We start from the raw sequence: 20,512 nt of genomic DNA on the forward strand, positions 1-20,512 counted from the left end.
ATAAGCGCACAAAAAAATCACAAAATTGAAAATTTATTGTATGGTACGAGTGTATTAGACCCTGGAGCTTCGCATTCTGTGCAGTCAGATTGAATGACCTTTTAGGATAAGAGTGGCGGTATTCACAGTTTCACACACCATACTTGACATATGCACCCCTGACATCATGTGTGGGCCCCCGCATTCAAATTTTTTTTATTTTCTTTTGAAAGCTTCAAAGCAATAATGAAAGAAAAGTTCACCGGAATCCGGTGATGTGTTTTCCTTGGTCTTGAAAAGGGTCCATCCGGTTCCAGCCAAAGCGCTACAAAAGCCATCCACGGAATCCATTTTATGACCTGTTAACCGCGAAAATAGAGACAACGAAGAGCAATCCCATTTGTTGTTGTTGGAATGGTCGACGTTAGGTCATTATCCGTGTTATGGGTGCAAAAGACGAGCTTCAATATTCCCTTCGAGTGAGACACAAAGGAGGGAAGGTGGGAGAGAGAGGAGTCAGAGATTGAAGGGAATGAGAGAGATATGGCTAGCTGGTATGTATTTGTGACGAGCTCTCTGGTTGGAACAAACAGAAGCATTGGGGTTTTTGTGTTGGAAATATAGCATGCAATAATCAATTTATTAATATTTATATTGCATGAATAATGACCTAGTTACAAAACAGTAACATTAATAGAAACAGTAATATAGCAGATTGTATGCATATCACAATAGCATATATGAACTCAATAACTGATGCTTAAATTAAAATACCAAAATCGTAAATAGCTGGATAGGAATTGTGGGAGCGAGGTATGTCTTTCGTGAATCTCCTTAAAGAGAAATGTCCCAGCCACTGGTGTTAAGTTCTCCTGACAGACTCTTCCCAAGATACAATGCTCTGCAAATCACTAGTAAGCAACACTTCAATACTAATGGACTTAGACAAACCAATTTAGAAGTACACTATCAGACAGATGATGACAGAGAAGCAGAGACTTAGAAAAGCAAAATAACAGAACAAGAAGAGTTGTTCTTTGAAAGCTGCTGCCAAGCTCTCCTTATATAGGAGAGCCCAGCAACCAAAACCCAGAAAAATCAGTGAATAATCACTGATTTTCAGGCCAAAAATGTTGCAACCACTAACCCATATTTTGGGCTGTTGCAACTGCTATTTGACCAAGTAAGGTACAACCAGACTTGACCAAGTCATGGGCTGCAATTTCGGGCTTGACTTTGAAACAGTCTCAAGTCCATATTCAATGCATTATGGGCTTGTAACAGAGTGCAAAACAAAAATATAAGAAATTGTTGGGCCCGCGTAATGGCATGGCCCACACCCACGCTCGCCTCGACACGCCCGACCTATCGGCTCAATGGGCGGGCGCGCGTGTGTGTGTTTTAGTCCAAGCTCATAATGTGGAGCCTCTCACTCCTACAAAAGCTTGGGTGCCCTTGGGCCCAAAGTCTTACCATAACACTTGGGCTTATAAACAACACATCCACATGCTATTTTTCCAATATGGGATTCCCATACACACACTTATTACACTCTGTCCACCATGCTCATCATGGCCACTTTGGAGTCTTTTTACATTCAACCAAAAAAAGATTTGGTCACACTAATTGCTCCAACTTATTGTCCTTATAACAAGGACCAATTGCTCATAAATTTCATTCAATAATTATTATTGAACTTTCAATTAATAATGGTCAAACTATAGTTGACCATCATTTTCTAACAATCCCCCACATTGAATGTGAACAGACGACTATACTGACACGGGAATACGTCTGAGAGTGCAGTAGAATCAATACTGCATCGAGCTAGGTAGCTTTTGGCTTTAAACCTTCCCTAGTGAAAATCCATCGGACTTACTTAACTAGTCAGTGGACTGACTCCTTGAACTACCAGTTGTTTATGTAAGCCTAGCCAATAGATCTCACACAGCACTGATCCAATTCATATTGGTTCTCGGTTGTGTTCATTATTTCGGCCATGAACGTCTTGGGTTCAGTGAGTGCTTTAGAAAATATCACCTTAAAATGTTTTCATAGAGCTGGCCATACTCTTCACTCGCATAGGTGATTTCCTATCAAAAGTATCCTCTAATACTCCACTTGTTTATCACAAGATATCGGAATCGTTGAAAGCATAGCTTAACCTTATACACACATTCTAACAACACTTTATGCGTCTTAGGAATGGGTTGGAGTTAAACTTCGTATTGCTCACACTTAAGTTACACCCAACTTGTGTTGTCCTATTGAACCTAGTCTCTGGGATCTCCAATCGCTAGGTTAGGTTTCCATCAAGGTGACTTATTGAATCAAGGCTTTCAAGCCCATTCCCCTTGTTGCGCAGTCTATCACCTCTCGACTCAAACCTTTTGTAAACGAATCCACAAGATTTTCTTTAGACTTCACAAAGTCTAGGAAAATTATTCCACTCGAGAGTAACTGCCTAACGAAATTATGTCTTCGACGAATGTGTTAAGACTTACCGTTATATATCATATTTTGTGCTCTTACAATTGTAGCTTGACTATCGCAATGAATGCAAATTGTAGGCATAGGCTTTGGCCATAGTGGAATATCCTCCAAAAAGTATCGAAGCCCTCTGCTTCTTCACAGGCTTTATCAAGAGCGATGAATTCTGATTCCATCGTCGATCGTGCGATGCACGTTTGCTTTGAGGACTTCCATGATACAGCTGCCCCTCCAAGAAGAAATACATAACCACTAGTTGATTTCGATTCCTCCGAATCTGAAATCCAATTAGCGTCATTGTATCCTTCTACAACAGCAGAGTATTTACCATAGCTCAAAACATTATTTTTTGTTTTGTTTAGGTACCCTAATACTCTCAATAGAACTTTCCAGTGCTCATGTCCAGGATTTCTCGTGTATCTGCTTAGTTTGCTAACAGAGTACGCAATATCTGGTCTCGTGTAGTTCATGATATACATGACACTGCCAATAATGCGAGAGTATTCTAGCTGATTAATATTGTTTCCAGTATTCTTATGTAAGACCAGGTGAGGGAGAAAAGGATTGTTTGCATCCTTGATGCCATGTCCTTTGAACCGTTCAATCACTTTCTCAATATAATGTGATTGAGATAAAGTTAGGCCTTCCGAAGATTTGAGAATCTTAATGCCTAGTATCACATCTGCTTCACCCATATCTTTCATGTCAAAGTTCTTCGATAGCATTTTCTTAGTTTTGTTGATAATTTCAACATTACGACCAAAAATTAGCATATCATCGACATATAGACAAACGATTACACATTCATTGTTCATAGTTTTTGTGTAAACGCATTTGTCACACTCGTTGATTCGAAATCCGTCTCGAATCATTACTTGGTCAAATTTCTCATGTCATTGCTTTGGAGCTTGTTTAAGCCCATACAATGACTTGACAAGTCTACACACTTTGTGTTCTTGTCCTTTGACCTTGAAACCTTCAGGTTGTTCCATATAAATCTCCTCATTGAATTCACCATTTAAGAAAGCGGTTTTTACATCCATTTGATGTATCACTAATCCATATAGCGAAGCTATCGAGATTAACACCCGAATAAATGTAATCCTCATGACTGGTGCGTAAGTATCAAAGTAGTCTAGACCCTCCTTTTGTCTATACCCTATCAAAGTAGTCTAGACCCTTCTTTTGTCTATACCTTTGGCTACAAGCCTTGCTTTCTATTTATCAATGGATCCGTCAGCTTTTAGCTTCTTCCTAAAGATCCATTAACATCCAATTGATTTATTTTCAGGTGGGAGATTAACCAATTCCCAAGTATGGTTACTTAAGATGGATTCCAGCTCACTGTCAATAGCTTCTTTCCAGAATGGAGATTCTAGAGATGACATTGCTTTATTATAAGTCTGAGGTTCGCTTTCTAACATGTATGTTAGATAATCTGAACCAAAAGACTTAGAGATTTTCGATCTCTTACTCCTTCTTGGTTCTATTTTATCGGTCTCTCGTTCACCGATTTCTTCATTCTCAGAATTTGAATCTCTATTCCGTTTCTGAGAGGTTTCGCCTTGTTTACAAGGGAAAATATTCTCAAAGAATTCTGCGTCTCTCATTTCCATGATCGTATTGACATGGATGTCATCAATTTCAGATTTGTGTACCAGAAATATGAATGCGCTACTATTTTGAGCATATTCAATGAATATGCAATCCACTGTTTTAGGTCCGAGCTTTACTTGCTTTGGTGGAGGTACCACCACCACCTTAGCAAGACACCCCCACACTTTCAAATATTTGAAAGATGGTGGTCTCTTATTCCACATCTTATATGGAATCCTACCTGTTTTCTTATGGGGCATTTGATTAAGAATGTAATTAACAGTCAAAACTGCTTCCCCCCACAAGTTCTGTGGTAGACCTGAACTTATGAGCATGGAATTAACCATCTCTTTTAGAGTTCGGTTTTTCCTCTCAGCAATTCCATTTTGTTGTGGTGTATATGGTGCTGTAGTTTGGTGGATTATTCCAAACTCAGTACACAACTCATCAAAGAGAGCAAAATCATATTGTCATCCCCTATCAGACCTTAGTGCTTTAATTTTTATACCAAGTTGAGTCTCAACCTCATTTTTGTACTTTACAAACATGTCCATCGCTTCGTTTTTGCTAGTTAATAAATAAACATAGCAATAACAGGTACAATCATCAATGAAAGTAATAATGTACTTCTTTCCACCTCTACTTTGAACAAATTTCAAGTCGCATAAATCTGTATAGATTAATGCCAGAGGCTCAGTACTTCTTTCAATATTGGGAAAGGATTTCTTGGCAAACTTTGCTTCAACACATGTTTCACATTTGTGGTTGACATCCAAATTGAATTTGGGAATTAAACCCAAGTTTGCCAGCTTTTTCATTGTACCATAGTTTACATGTCCTAATCTACCATGCCATAGAAAATGAGACACAACCATGTAAGCTGAAGACTTTTCTTTATTAATAATAGTCTTTGGGTACAAGAATTTAGACTTTTCGTCTATTACAGCACAATTGGCTTTAAAAAGCTCATCATTGATATACCCATTTCCCAAATAAATCCCACCCTTGGAAAGTACAAATTTGTTTGACTCAAACACTAATTCGAGTCCTTTCTCGATCACAGTGGACATTGATACCAGATTCTTCTTGATATCCGAGACATGCATCACATTCAACAGCTCAAGCTTCTTGCCGGAAGTGAACTTTAGGATCACCTTTCCGATTCCTTCGATGGTGGCTGGAGCAGAGTTAGCCATATAAACCTTCTCACCATCATCTTTCTTCTTATATGTTGAGAAGAGCTCCTTGTGGACGCATATGTGTTTTGTTGCACCTGTGTCCATCCACCAATCTTTGGTGTTTATGACTATGTTCACCTGAGAGATGACACCACAAAACACCTCTTGATCTTCCTCCTCCTCAACTAGGTGGGCTTGCTTCTTTCCCTTGTTATTGGCCTTGTCCTTGTTAGGACACTTCCTGCAATCTTTGGCCCGGTGTCCAGGTTTGTCACAGACAAAGTAGGTACCCTGGAACTTGTTGGTTTGCTCTTTCGACTTCCCTTTGGTCTGGGGCTCCCTCTTTCTCTTCCTATGCTTGAGCTTGGAAGTTTCCACCAGGTGGGCCTTAGAGGCTCTTGGAAGTGCTAACTTCTTTCGATTGTCCTCCTCAATCCTCAGACGAACCATTAATTCTTCCATGTTCATCTCCTTGTGCTTGTGTTTCAAGTAATTCTTGAAATCAGTCCAGCTAGGAGGTAACTTCTCGATGACTGCCCCCACTTGGAATGGTTCATTTATTACCGATCCCTCAGCATGTACTTCATGCAAGATGAGCTAGAACTCTTCAAGTTGATTGACAACAGACTTGCCATCCACCATCATGAAGTCAAGAAATTTGGCCACCACAAATTTCTTAGTACCGATATCCTCGGTTTTGTACTTTTTTTCAAGAGAGTCCCAAAGCTCTTTTGTTGAAGATGTTTCGGAGTACACATTGTACAGGTCATCAACTAATCCATTAAGGATATAGTTCCTACACAGATATTCATTGTCCTTCCAAAACTGGACTGTTGCTATCATCGTTCTGTCTTACTCGCCTGGTGACAGAACGGGGCACACCTCGTAGAGGTATTTGACAAGGTTCAAGGTGGTCAAGTAGAATCGCATCTTTGGTTGCCACCTCTTGAAATCCTTGCCGGTAAACTTTTTCGACTTTTCGACTGGAACCATTACACGACCAGCTAGAGGAGCCACGACCCTCCCATCAGCATACGCTGGAGCAACAGACTCAACAAGAGCAGTCTTAGGCTCGCCTCCGTTTGGAGCAGCCACACCTCCAATAGGAGCAGTCACCGTTACACCACCTGGGTTGTTCAAACCACCAGGGATCAAGTCATCACCTCCAGGATGGATGATGGATCCCTCAGTATTTTGAGCCATTATTTTTCTACACAAGTCAAAGTGTAGAATTAGTAACACAAATATATCAAATAATTTAATGATATAAATCTCAACAATTTTCAATTCAAGTAAGCACAAAATTTTTGGTTTTAAAAAATACACAAAAATTTTGCCGGCTTTCTTTGTTAGGAACTAACAATTATAGCAACCAGATTGTTCCCAAGTAAGAGGGGGTTTTCCGTATAATACGGCGCTCAATTAAATAACATCTTTCCTAGACAAAACTTTCTAGACATTGCCACTTTATTGTTAATCACTAAAAAGATTACCAATACATTTTAGATAATTAAAACAATTAAGCTTTGTTTTAATAAAATCAATTAATACACTGAATCATGCAAAAATAATACTACTGTTAGAGATGTCACAGATATGCAATAATAATATGGTGTACTTTAAACAACCTTGAATTATACAAAGAAATATTATTTCCTGTTATTTAACAAGTTTGATACAGGTTGCAGATAGACATACACGTAATATACATGCAAACATTTAATACACATGCAAGCACTCAACACACACGTACAAGTAATCAAAAATTTGTAGCAAATCACTGATTAAGCACAAATAGATGAAGGAAAATTTTTATCAAATGCATACAATGATAGTTTTAATAGAACATTTTCTCTTTAAGATTGTTGGAAATATAGCATGCAATAATCAATTTATTAATATTTGTATTGCATGAAGAATGACTAAGTTACAAAACAGTATCATTAATAAAAACAGTAACATAGCAGATTGTATGCATATCACAATAGCATATATGAACTCAATAATTGCTGCTTAAATTAAAATACCAAAACCGTAAATAGCTGGATAGGAATTGTGGGAGCGAGGTACGCCTTTCGCGAATCTCCTTAAAGAGAAAGTCTCAGCCACTGGTGCTAAGCTCTCCGGACATACTCTTCCCAAGATACAACGCTCCGCAAATCACTAGTAAGCAGCACTTCAATACCAATGGACTTAGACGTACCAATTCAAAAGTACACTCTCAGACAGATGATGACAGAGAAGTAGAGACTTAGAAGAGCATAATAACAGAAGAAGAAGAGTTGTTGTTCTTTGAAAGCTGCTGCCAAGCTCTCCTTATATAGGAGAGCCCAGCAATTAAAACCCAGAAAAATCAGTGAATAATCACTGATTTTCAGGCCAAAAATGTTGCAATCACTAGCTCATATTTTGGGCTATTGCAACTGCTATTTGACCAGGTAAGGTGCAACCAGACTTGACCAAGTCATGGGCTGCAATTTTCGGCTTGACTTTGAAACAGTCTCAAGTCCATATTCAATGCATTTGGGCTTCTCTTTTATGGGCTTGTAATAGAGATAGAGTGCAAAAATATAAGAAATTGTTGGGCCAAGTAAGCCCATGTAAGGGCCTGGCCCACAGGCACGCTCGCCTCGCCACACCCGACCGACTGACTCAAGTGTGTGTTTTAGTCCAAGCTCATAATGTGGAGCCTCTCACTTCTACAAAAGCTTGGGTGCATTTAGACCCAAAGTCTTACCACAACAGTTGAGCTTATAAACAACACAACCATATGGTATTTTTCCAATGTAAGATTCTCAAACACACACTTATTACACTATGTCCACCATGCTCATTATGGTCACTTTGGAGTATTTTTACATTCAACCAAAAAATGATTTGGTTACACTAATTGCTCCAATTTATTGTCCTTATAACAAGGATCAATTGTCCATAAATTTCATTCAATAATTATTATTGAGCTTTCAATTAATAATGGTCAAACTATACCATTATTTTCTAACATTTTGTTCTTTCACTGTGATTGGTGGTGGCGTCACGATCATCATCATCTGTACAGTGATTTTGGGAAAGAAGAAGGGGACGGTGACCGATATTTTCTCCTAAAACCAGAGAGCGTACCAGCTTCAACGGCAGCATCTTTTGCTTTCCTTCCCTCTCCTCCAGTCTTATTGGTGCACGACATGCAAGACAGACCAAATTTGAAGCATCTACCAATTCTGGTGGTGTTGTGAATACCGCCAACTTAGGATAATTTTCAGTTCTTGGTTGACTTTGAATGTGGTCTATTATAATGAGCTCGTGTGGAGACCTGTTGTAATCATATGACTCTCTTACAAAGTGTGTTGCGGCTCTCTTACAAAGTGTAGACCTGTTTTTGGTAATCTATAATGATTAGATTTAAATCTAATTCGTGTTCTCAATATAATTACTTAAGTAGCTCAAATGGTATTTATGTGTGTAATATCTCATAGAAGTCTCGAATGTGAAGCTCCTCCATCTCTTTCTGTGTAATAAAAAAACTACTCAAGTGAAGATCATGTCTCAGTGTCTCCCCTATAATTCGAAAGAAAAAAAAACAATAGTAAGCCGAATTTGGTGGGGGAATAACTTTTAGCCTCTAGAGACACTTGTCTTCACATTAGGAGGCATAAAACATCTAGTTCAGTTCATCCTAAACCTATGGGGCTTAAGAATAGCTTAGGACTACGCACAAAATATTTTTAGTTAAATGCTTTGGTGGTGATAGATTTTATTTGGTTGACGAGAAAACAAAATGGGATAATTATGGCCATTAAAATTATGGATATGTAGTGTTTCCGGACAAAAAATGATTTAGGCATGACACGGCTTGAACACTTGGTTGATTCCACAAATTAGAGAACACTAAATAAGTTGAAATTCAAAGACGCTTATTATAGTCTCTTGTGATTTTTATTTAATCCAAAACTTAATTGTTTATTTTATGAGAGGTTATAATTCTTAAATAAAAAAATCCTACAAATAAATACTTAAAAGTAAATAAATAAGAAAACTCATAATAAAAAAGGCTTTTAACTTAAAAAAAATTATTTTCTTAATAAACAATAGAATTCTTAAAATATCAAAATAAAATATTTAAGAGAAATATTTCCACCTACATCATTTATTTGCATTATGTGTTATGGTTTTGTTATATTTAGTATATATTGAAATTTATCTATACTAAATTTGTTGTGGTTTCGTTATGTTTAATATATATTGAAATTTATTTATACTAAATTTATCTAGGAGATTTTTTGGCTCATAATATATCGACAATGTGTTTTGTTTGAAAGAGTTTTTTACTGTGATTAAAAAAAAAAAATATATATATATATATATATATATATTCGAAATATTATTTTGAAAGAAAATAAAAAAATAAATATTATTTATGTCCTGCGCATGCATGTTGGAGAAAATGTGAAAGAATAAATCAGGAGAAGCATCAATGCACTCCATAATTTTAATATAGATAATTAATGAGTTGTATACTTATTAATAATCTTTTTCTACTGTTGTCGTCGTTAGAACATGTCTTTTCAATTGTGTAGTCAGTTGTAATTGCCCCTTCATTTAATGACTTTAATTTGATGTCTTAGCATATTTTATTCATTGACTTAGGTTTTATAAGGTACTCGCTCACATCAAATACTAATGCATAGAGCACTTGTAATGGTATTATTTTATCTGGGTCAACAAATATGTATGGGGTTTTGTGTTTTGTTGATGTGGTTGTATTGAGAGATGTGTTTTGCTGATGTGGCTGTACTGGAAGATGTGTTTTGCTGTAGTTTTATTGTGGACAATATGGAGGGAATGAGAATTTGTTGGCCTCCATGTTGGGTGAGAAGAAAAAATGTATAGGAATTTGTGTTTTGTTGATATGGTTATATTAGAAGATGTGTTTTGTTGATGTGGTTGTATTGAGAGACGTGTTTGACTTGACTTTTTATGTAATAGAGGTGAGACCCAATATAGGTTTTTACTGGCCCAACAAAATGGGACCATTGCAATTGCTCTTACGGTGTAGTAGGAGCTATGATTTCTCTATCCCAATTCCCAAGATAAATATATATGTATACAGCCCGGTTCTTATGCGGTTTCAATCTACAGTCTTAATTTGTGGTATCAATAAGAACCGTTAGATCAATCTCATGGGTTAAATATTTCACGCGTGAACTTCTCTCTCCTCTCTTGTTCGATGTCTGTGACGCTTGAACTTCTCTCTCGTTCTCACCTCCAACGCCACTTCTCTGTGATTGATCACCTCCGACAGAGAACCACCTTCGGCCGACAACACTCAATCGGCCGACTACACTCAACAAGAAGATCACCTCGAAGCCCCAAATCCCTAAATCGACCTCCATCAAGTAAGATGTACTTTTGAAGTTTTTGTTGGCTTTGTGTATGAATCAAACTTTAGTACAATTTACAATGCAGCCTCGCCTAAAACCCAGTCAAGAAATTAGGGTAATTTTTTTGATGTTCTGATTTGATGCTATTCCTTATTTGATTATAGAATGTGGTGCGTATGATGTGTTGTGTATAAAACCAATGTATATGATGTGTTTTGTATATATGCTGTGTATAAAACCAATGTCTATAAATAATGTGACTCATATGTTCACTGTAGGATAATCTTTGTTCAGTTATGGATGACATCTCATGTATGGATATGGATTCCTCCTCATCTAATAATATAAATTATGTGCCTCAAGTAAGGTTTGAACTAATTCCAAAAGTCGATCAAGAATTTGCATCTTTGGATGAAGCCCATGATTTTTACAATGAATATGCGAGAGAAGCTAGATTTGGTACGCGATTGTGGAGTATTAAAAAAAACGAGTGGTGAAATTGTCAGGAGGGAATTTGTTTGCTATAAACAATGGTCTCGCGAGAAGGTAGATTATGTTCCTACAAGGAAGAGAGGTTTAACTAGGGAAGGATGCAATGCAAAGATTGCTCTTATGAAGTCAGATTCTAATCAAATTAAAATTTCATTGTTTCAATATTTTATGAGGCCCATAATCATGTAATGACTACATCAAGAAAAGTTCATTTGCTACGGTCTCACCGTTCCATGTGCTCTACCAAGAAATCCTTGACACAATAACTTAGTGCAGCAAATGTGCCAATTCATCAGCAAATTAGTATCTTAGAGTTAGAAACAAGAGGCATAGAAAATATTGGGTGTATAGAAAGAGAATTTTACAATGCATGACGAGATGAGGTGAAATTGAATGCTGGACACGATGCTCAAATGTTGTATGAGCATTTTGAATCTCAAAAGGAAAGAAATCTAGAATTCTATTTTACAATCAATATGGATGCTGAAAACAAGATCACTCATTGCACCCTTGGTTGAGGTCAACCACCATGGACAGACTATACTATTTGCATGTGCATTCTTGAGTGATGAGATGACTGAGTCATTTTCGTGACTTCTGAAGCAGTTGTTGTCAGGTATGTCAATAGGTTTTGTTATGTTTAATATACATTGAAATTTATTTATACTAAATTTATCTAGGAGATTTTTTGGTTCATAATATATCAACAATGTGTTTTGTTTGAAAAAAATTTTCACGTTGATTTAGAATATATGTATACATATATTTCAAATATAATTTTGAAAGAAAAGAAAAGATCAAAATTATTTATGTCATGCGTATGCATGTTGAAGAAAATGTGATAATAAATCAAGAGGAGCGTGAATGCACTCTATAATTTTAATATAGATATTTAGTGAGTTGTATATTTATTAATACTTTTTTTTTTATTATTGTCGTTAAAACATGTCTTTTCAATTGTGTAGTCAGTTGTAATTGCCCCTTCATTTAATGACTTTAATTTGATGTTTTAGCATATTTTATTCATTGACTTAGGTTTTATAAGGTACTCGCTCACATCAAATACTCATGCTTACGTTGTAGCATGTGCCATGATTTCTCTATCCCAAGATAAATATATATGTATATATGATATGATGATGTGTGTATATATATCAAAAAAAAAAAAAAAAAGTCACGCCACATGGAGTACTGTAAGAAAGACATGAATAACATGACTTTCTTCCAGCAAATAAGAAATAACAGAGGGATAAGACAAATCAAATTTTTTTTTTCCCAAGTGCCAAATCACCTTATGTGAACTCGACATTATATCATGCAAGCACAAAATTAATTGTTTAATCACTTTTATCTCACTAGGTCAACTAATATCAGAAAGTTAAAGTGAGAGCAATACCAAATTGTATCCAGCACCCGGTCTAATCACTAAAGAATGCACGTTTGCTTGCTTTGCTGCACCTAGGGGCGCATAAGCCGAGGACATCTGACGCCTTTGACGGCCCATGAAAGGGAGCTCAAGCTAAAGACGTTCAACGTCATTAATCGTCGATGGACAAAGACCACGTACGCCTCAAGTATGCACCTATCCTGACTTGGCAGTTCTAAGACAACGATCGTCTGAGATCATTATCGAACCTGATCCCGACAAATCGAATAGCCTAGCATGCCATGTCAGAAGACCTGCAACCATTATCCAGCACTGAGCCGCCTGACCTTTGTGCCATCCCGTCCTGGACCAACCAAAATAAGCCACGTACCCTGACACTCGACACCACCTTCGCATAACCACCTGTGGCATGCCCCTTGTACCTCCAATGTCAGTTTTGGTCGACAAGTTACCCCACTATAAAAAGCCCTCTCCTCCTCGGGAGTAGGGACACGCGAACTTGGATAGACAGTACAACCATAGCTCTCACTTTCTTCAACCTTCAATTCTCTTGCATCCTACATCTCCCCCCATTCCATAATTTCTCATATTAGCATCCATATTTGATAATCCTTATATAGTTGCTTTGACCAACCTTTTTACGATAAACTGACTTGATCATCAGAGGTTCTTTGGCAGATACCTCACCGGTGCCCAAGTGATTCATTCTCAATCTCGTTTTATTCCACAAGATCCCACTGTAGAAGGCCCAAGATAAATTACGTTGATTATTCAATGATTATAGATTTTGACATCTACAGTCTCTGCACACACATGTATACCATTTCGGCCACTTAAGTAGTTAAATTGAGAATACGAATTAGATTTAAATCCAATCATTATAGATTACCAAAAATAGGTCCACACTTTGTAAGAGAGTCATATGATTGCAACATATCATGCGCATGCGCAACCCATGTGACTCCAAACCGTTAGAGTAAAGAGTAAAAGACCACCAAGGCACCAACTGTTCAGTCCGTTCTTCTCTTCTTGATCCACGCGCCCGCAACACCCTCGTCGGTGACTCCACTGCCACGCATCGACGGGCCATATCGTGGTCTGGCCATTGTTTGTTGTTGGGGGGCATAACTGTCATTATACAATGCGTCAAGGTGGAGACTGGTTCCCGAAGTGACTGCACCTTGTCCTCCCCAGACGCAGCCCTAGACACAATCAACTACACACGAGCTCATTATAAGCTCTAATAGATCACATTTAAAGTCGACCAAGAACTGAAATTATCCTAAAAGTTCACTTAATCAGACTGCACAGAATGCGAAGCTCCAGGGTCTAACGTGGACACGCATGTACCATAGAATACACTCCAATTTTATCCTGATTTTTCAATTTTACGTTTTCTTTTGTGCGTTTAGCAGTAGAGAGTAGAGACAGACTATTGAGTGCAGAAAGTGAGACAGAGAGAGAATAACGAGTAGGCAGTGAAGGAAAACTGATGCAGCTGTAGATCGCAATTTTCTTCAGTTGCAAGGTCGCTATAGGGTGCATTTTCTTTCTCTTTCCCTCTCTCATTTGTATAATGTTTTTGGTTTTTTTTTTCCCACTCCTTCACCTACCTGAGATTCCAATTTCTTTTTAATTTTAGTTTCATTGTTTCTGGTGCTGCTGTACTTATATGGCTTTTGATTGTAAACAGGAACTGTAGATTTGAGGTGTACAAGTTCCACATTTGGTAGGTAAGATTCAGATCTGGTGCAAATCCAACTCGTATGCTTTTGTTCTTAATGTTTTCTCTCTTCAGAGCTTTGAATCATTGGTCGGTATGCATTTTTAGTTTTCTAATTTCTTCAGATCTCAGCTTCTTGTGGTTTTTTTTTTTCCATCTCTGTTTGTAGGTTGAGTCCTTGATTTTTTTTTTTTTTTTGCTTTTAGTCTATTTCCTCTTTTGCTTTGAGGCTATGAGCTCTTTGGAATAGTGTTTTTTTGAGTGGGCTTTCTATGTGTTGTTATGCTGCATCTGTTGATCATTCAACTCTTAATTGGAAGGTCAAAATGTTTCTGCCAGTTGAACTAAATTGCTTCATTAAATAATTTTTTTTCCCTTTTTTTGGAATGTACAATGAGCCAAATCTAATGTAGATGATGAGAATTGCCTGGGTTGGGGTACGAGTTAGGTTGTATTTGCCTGACTTGATTCTTCACTGCTTAGTATAACAATTATTTGTTAGTGGTACCCGTAACTGTTGAGTAATGTTAGAAATCCTTTACTGAAAGAAGACGGGCACATATGAGTTGTATCCCGGTATAAAAAATGCTATATATAGCAACCAGCCGGCAGTTGTTCTTGTTTCTTTAGTACCTTTAGTGGTTTCTATACCTGTCGTGTTCCATGGATTATTTACAAGCGGTATTCAAGCTCTTATTTTTGCCCATAAAAAAAATACTGAGATCAACAAGGATGAATGCAAGTTCGTTTTACTGGTCCTTGTCTTTGGCCTGAGCTGAAATGAGATCCACAGCTTGATGTTAAATGGCCCATATTTAATTGTATTGAAATTTTGCATTAAAAGAAAGAGTAGCACCGAGAAAATATCTGATTCTGGCATTTCGCCACCAAAATGGAATTCCTTGTATCATGTTATATTTCCAGTTTGCATATTATGTGTTTTATAAACTTGTATCGCGTGGTTTGATACTGGAGTTGTGCTTTAGGTAGCTGTTGTTGGTACTGGCCTCTTCCTGCCATGGGGAAATCACCAGCAAAATGGATTAAGACTGTGCTCTTTGGAAAGAAGTCATCCAAAAGTAGTACTTCAAAAGGAAGGGAGGTAATCTGAAGCTAATTGTCGCACATCCCCTCTCATACATTGTTATAATTCTAAGGTCCTGAATGCCCCTCTAATCTACTTGTGTGGGGATTTTATTTAGTTCACATGTGGGATTTTGTTACGTGGAATATTAAGTACCTTTAAGCATTTCAAACCTAAGCTCCTTTTTTTACCCTGATTGTTAAATGGCAACTGCACTTTTCACTTACAGAGATCGCCCGTGATAATTTATGGAATTTTCCCTTTAAAACAAAATGCAATGCACAGATAAATTTGTGCAACTGTCATTTTGATTTGTAAAATCCATTTTTTCTTTGGGGGAATTTCTTCAATAGAGAGACAATTTGATTGTTGCCCCTTTCTCTTTTGTCTCTGTCACTCCACTTGTATCATAATATGTCTTCTTAGATACTGGTGGAGGTCTTAAAGTTATACCTGCTTCAATTTGCTCTTTGTGTGTAGAAAATTGGAAATGAGAAAGAAACATTGGTTGGTTCCAAGGCTTCGGAAGATAACATGCCTCTAAATCCCTCTGGCGCCTCGCCATTCGTCCATGATGCCAGTGGCAAAGAGGAAAATTTGATAAAAACAGAAAGTATGAATGCTGGCGATTCATCAAATGGAAGAACATCATTGCCAGTAAATCAAGCGGCAGATTTGCAAGCTTTCACACCCCGACATGCACCATCCGACCCTGAACAACTGAGGCTAGAGCAAGCTGCGACAATGACACAAGCTGCTTTTAGGGGTTACCTGGTAATAATTTATTGTTAGTTGTATTGTTGAGGTGTGGTAAAATGATTGATAATTATGGTTCCTTTTCCTGACTGCAATTTTGCTTGTGAGGCTCACCTTCTTTGGGACTCAACTAGGATAGTGGGCAGTGGGCTGCACTTTGAACGTTTGACATTCCTTTCTGGGACAAAGTCATGAATCCTGATACCTTAACTGGACACCTCCTTAAAAGTTGCTAGCATTTCTAATTTTCTATGTTTTTTAGTCATTGTGCATCTAAAATTTTTTCTTCTACTTTAGTTGCCTGATGTTATATTCCATTTTAGAGCTAATGAAACTGAATGGTGCTAGATCCCTTATTGTGAAGATCCGCTCTAACATTGCAGCCTTGTTATTAGCCTAATTGCTGAACTTCCTTCGTAGTGGGTCTCCCTAGCACACCCCAAGAATGTGATTTGTATTTGTAGTTTGGTTTTGTTTAATTTGCTTCATATTCAAACAAGTAATTTTGAAGGTTGTAGCTTTCCGAATGACTATTTTTATGTGAAGGCACGGCGTGCATTTCGGGCTCTGAAAGGCATAATAAGGCTACAAGCACTTATCCGTGGCCATTTGGTTAGGAGACAAGCAGTTGCTACTTTTTCCTGTATGCTAGGACTTGTCAAGATGCAGGCACATATTCGTGGGAGAAAGGTCAGGTGTTCAGATGCTGGATTAGAAGTGCGCGACAAGTGTATTCTAGAGAAGCCTCTGGTAATTATTTTGTTAACTGTGTTCTCTAAAAGTGGTCAAATATATAATCACAACTTGTCTTATTCTACAACTTGGCTGCTTTCTTGGAACTAATTAAGAGGCAAAGTATTTTGTATCATGTTCCGTGAGTTCCATTCAAAAAAGATTTTCATGGTCCATGAGTTGCTTGGCAAGGCTTGACTTTTCGGGGTTCGCATAGGGATACTGTCTATACTGAATTATTTGGCTATTAACAGATGATGTAATTGAGAAAGTTTCATAACACAAAGCATGCATAGTTCATTATGTGGTGGTTTTTGTTCATACTTCCTCATATATTGACGGTGTTTGTTAAAGCTCGAGTGTTTCTTCTCTTGATCACACTCTTTAAAGAAGCCTTCAACTTGCTCAATTCTTTTGGGTTTTCCTATCACAAACCCAGGAGAAAGGAGGGGTTTACAACAGGCAGATGACTATAATCTTTATATCAAATTCTTGTGTTTTCTTGCTGAAATTCACACAATTGCTGATCCGCAGATGTGCGCATGCATTCTGAATACAGACTACTTTGACTTTTCATGCCATTTACTAATTTTCAATTTTTTTTTTGACAGGAGGGAGAGATTAGAAATTCCGTTGGAATTTATATGCCTATGCTGACTGGGAAACTGTCAACAAATGCTTTTATACGAAAGGTACAGTTTTTGTCATGTCTTGCCTTCTAGAATGGTCATCGTATTTTTTTGTCCCTAATTAATAGGATATAGAGATCAGTCATTGATAGCATGAAATATATTCAAGGTGACCTAAATGTATTGACTGGCTTAATTCTTCTATTACGATCACAGATCTCAGGAGGAGACCCTTTTAAGAAAAAATGGATCCTGGCCCCAAGATATGTCTTGAATGTATTAGTGAATTTACACTGATGCTAAGCAAATAAAGATCGGATGAAATGTCATTCAAATCTTAATGTATTTGATATTGTTGGAGACCTGGTGATTCTTTGATAATTTGTTGAGATGATCTTAATATGAATTTCAGCTTGAGGTTTGTCTTTGTTATACATGGTATTTTGTCAGTGGAAGGATGTAAAAAGCTATCAAGAGGAGGTTACATAACACGAGTGAGGAACGTACTGTGGCTTATATGTGGTAGTTGAACCGTATGACACGTGGATGTGAAACTGGCACATTTGTGCAATATTTAGGCGTTTCATTCTGTTACTAGATGGTATGACGTCAAATTCATCTGCTAGGACTGCTTTCATATGTATTAGTCAATCATTGGCTGAAAATTTTGATGAACACATATTCTGATATGAGTTCTTCATATGCCACTCACATTAATGGTTCTGGCAGTTTAATTTTTTTTTTCAATTAGCCTGCACACAGATTAAGATTGTAATTTTTGCCTTCTCATTTATGCTAGTTTGTGTTTCAGCTCCTTGCATCATTGCCTACTCCGATACCCTTGCACCTCCATTATGATTCCAGTGAACCAAATTCCGTCTTAAACTGGTTGGATCGATGGTCAAAGTCTCAATTTTGGAAACCACTTCCGCAGCCGAAGATACATCCAAATGCAAACCTTCAGGTTAAGCAGGGAGAAAGTCAGACTGTAGGAGCTGAAATAGGAAGGCCAAAGCGCAGTGTTAGGAGGATCCCTGCTGCAAATAATGTTTACAACAGTTCAGTGCATGCAACCACTGAGATCGAAAAACCAAAGCGTAACGTCAGAAAAGTTTCAAGCCGTCCATCAGAACCAGCACAAGAAAATCCACAAATTGAGCTTGAAAAGGTGAAGCGTAACTTGAGAAAGGTTCATAACCCCATGGCTGAAAATTCTATTCAGGCTGAGTTTGGAAGTGAGAAGCCAAAGCTGATTCCGGTAAATGAAGCAAGCAAGTTAAGGGAAAATATTTGGGAACAGAATGGAAGTGCTTCAGGGGAGAAGAAGAAAGAGACGATTCCAGCGTCGAACAAACTTTCAGATGATATGAACGAGGAGACAACCTTGACATCTACCCGGATTGATGTGAGAAAGAAAGAGATAATAGGGACATCAGAACTGCCTGATGTGATGAAAATAGAGACAAACATCCCAGCATCCAAACGAGACGATGACGAAACAAATCAAGAGCCATTAGAAACGAATGAGGCATTAGATTTACCCCATGATGATCAAGTTGTGGTTGACTCAAATACTTACACGATGCACAATGGTCAGGATGAGAGTCTCCTAATAACAAATGGGGAATCAGGTCGTAAAGGTGATTCAACAAACAATGGGAATCAGAAATCAAGTAGGAAAGCACCCACTCCAGCTAAGCAAGATCACGCAGAGAATGTTCTACAGAGCAGTCCTACATTGCCAAGCTATATGGCAGCCACTGAATCTGCTAAGGCGAAATTGAGATTACAAGGCTCCCCCAAATTTGGCCAAGATGAGGTGGAGAAAAATGTCATCCGGCGTCATTCTTTGCCATCTACTAATAGCAAAATCAACTCTCAGTCACCCAGGACTCAGAGAATGGTTCATTCCATTGGTAAAGGAGGGAATAGAAGCGACAGATCTGTGTTATCTTCAAGAGATGGAAATGGTATGTGTCAATTGACTTCTTAGACTGTCATGAATTGCACGTTTTATAGTGATAGATAGGAAAGGAAGCCCCTTGCGTATACAATGGCACTCAGAATTCCTTCTGGTAGTTATTTGTGTAGGCGTGCTAGTAATCTGTTGAGTGATTTTCTTCGCCGGTTACAGGATATTGTTTTTGCCTTCTGTTTTTTTTACTGTTTCTGTACTCTTAGGGACCTCATTTTCTTCATGGCTAACCAACTTGGCTATTGTTCTAGCCTTTTGTTCATATCTACATGTTTAGAGAGGGTAGCTCTTCATTTGGAAGGTGACGAGACTTAGAAAGGAGTTTTTCATCTAAAGTAGAAAGAAGTTAGAAAGGGGTTATGGATATCCTTTTTTTCCCTTTCTCCTGATACAAGTATCTAACCTCAATTGTTCGTTGTTATTCTTTTCCTCAAATCTTTTTGATAAGCATTCTGGGTTGTGTTCGGTTTTGCAGCAAAGGTGACCCAGGCAGAGTGGCGAAGGTGAGAAACCCAACGTTTGTACTGGTGGAGTCTGTTTGGATTACTCGAGTTTGCATGAGTTACCGAGTTCGTCTGCCATCCTTGTTTGGTGCATTGTGGTGTAAAATTATGTTGGACTAAATGGTGTCTGTAGTTGGGAGGTTCATATTGACTCTGAGTGTATATCTTAGGTTTTGGTGCTATAATTGCTTCAATCATACATTAAAACTCTCTGTTTGGTCTTTGCGTGATTTGTTGCTGGTGGTAGCATAAATGGTACAGTACCACCAATATCATGTACATTTGATGTTCTGATGGTGCTTTATTCATCTTGTTTTGATGCTTGATGGTTGCTTTTTTACAACTGTGAAAACAATCATGAGTGTTGAACCAACGGTTGTGTTGTGGGATTAATGATGTACATTTGATGTTCTGATGGTGGTTACTCTTGATTTATTGGTTTTGATGCTTGATGAGGCTCTTGCCCTCTTATCCCAATCTTTCCCCAGAAAGCTAAGGCATTGAGAATCATGTTCTAGGCTGTACCAAATGTGCAAATTCATATTTTTCAGTAATGGTCTTTTGTTTGGTAGGTTGGGTCCTGATTTGATATCTATTTAACTTGTTATTA

At 37.8% G+C, this 20,512-nt stretch overlaps 1 protein-coding gene across 3 annotated transcripts; it reads left to right on the forward strand.

Annotated features, from left to right (window-relative positions):
* The first annotated feature begins 13,894 nt into the window (after window positions 1-13,894).
* On the forward strand, window positions 13,895-20,314 carry LOC119987212 (protein IQ-DOMAIN 31-like). 3 transcript variants are annotated; one of them, XM_038832045.1, is made up of 8 exons: window positions 13,895-14,039; window positions 14,194-14,233; window positions 15,210-15,325; window positions 15,788-16,081; window positions 16,610-16,813; window positions 17,407-17,487; window positions 18,224-19,394; window positions 19,875-20,314. In XM_038832045.1, exons 3-8 carry the CDS (start codon window positions 15,242-15,244, stop codon window positions 19,904-19,906), a joined length of 1,866 nt encoding a protein of 621 aa, XP_038687973.1. In that variant the 5' UTR covers window positions 13,895-14,039; window positions 14,194-14,233; window positions 15,210-15,241; the 3' UTR covers window positions 19,907-20,314. The 3 variants fall into 3 exon arrangements, with proteins under 3 accessions (XP_038687973.1, XP_038687975.1, XP_038687974.1); XM_038832047.1 differs by having other exon boundaries at window positions 13,898-14,039; window positions 18,236-19,394; XM_038832046.1 differs by having other exon boundaries at window positions 13,919-14,028.
* Window positions 20,315-20,512: the final 198 nt, after the last annotated feature.

This window comes from Tripterygium wilfordii, chromosome 20 (genome assembly GCF_013401445.1).
Source record: "Tripterygium wilfordii isolate XIE 37 chromosome 20, ASM1340144v1, whole genome shotgun sequence".
NCBI classification, from domain to species: domain Eukaryota; kingdom Viridiplantae; phylum Streptophyta; class Magnoliopsida; order Celastrales; family Celastraceae; genus Tripterygium; species Tripterygium wilfordii.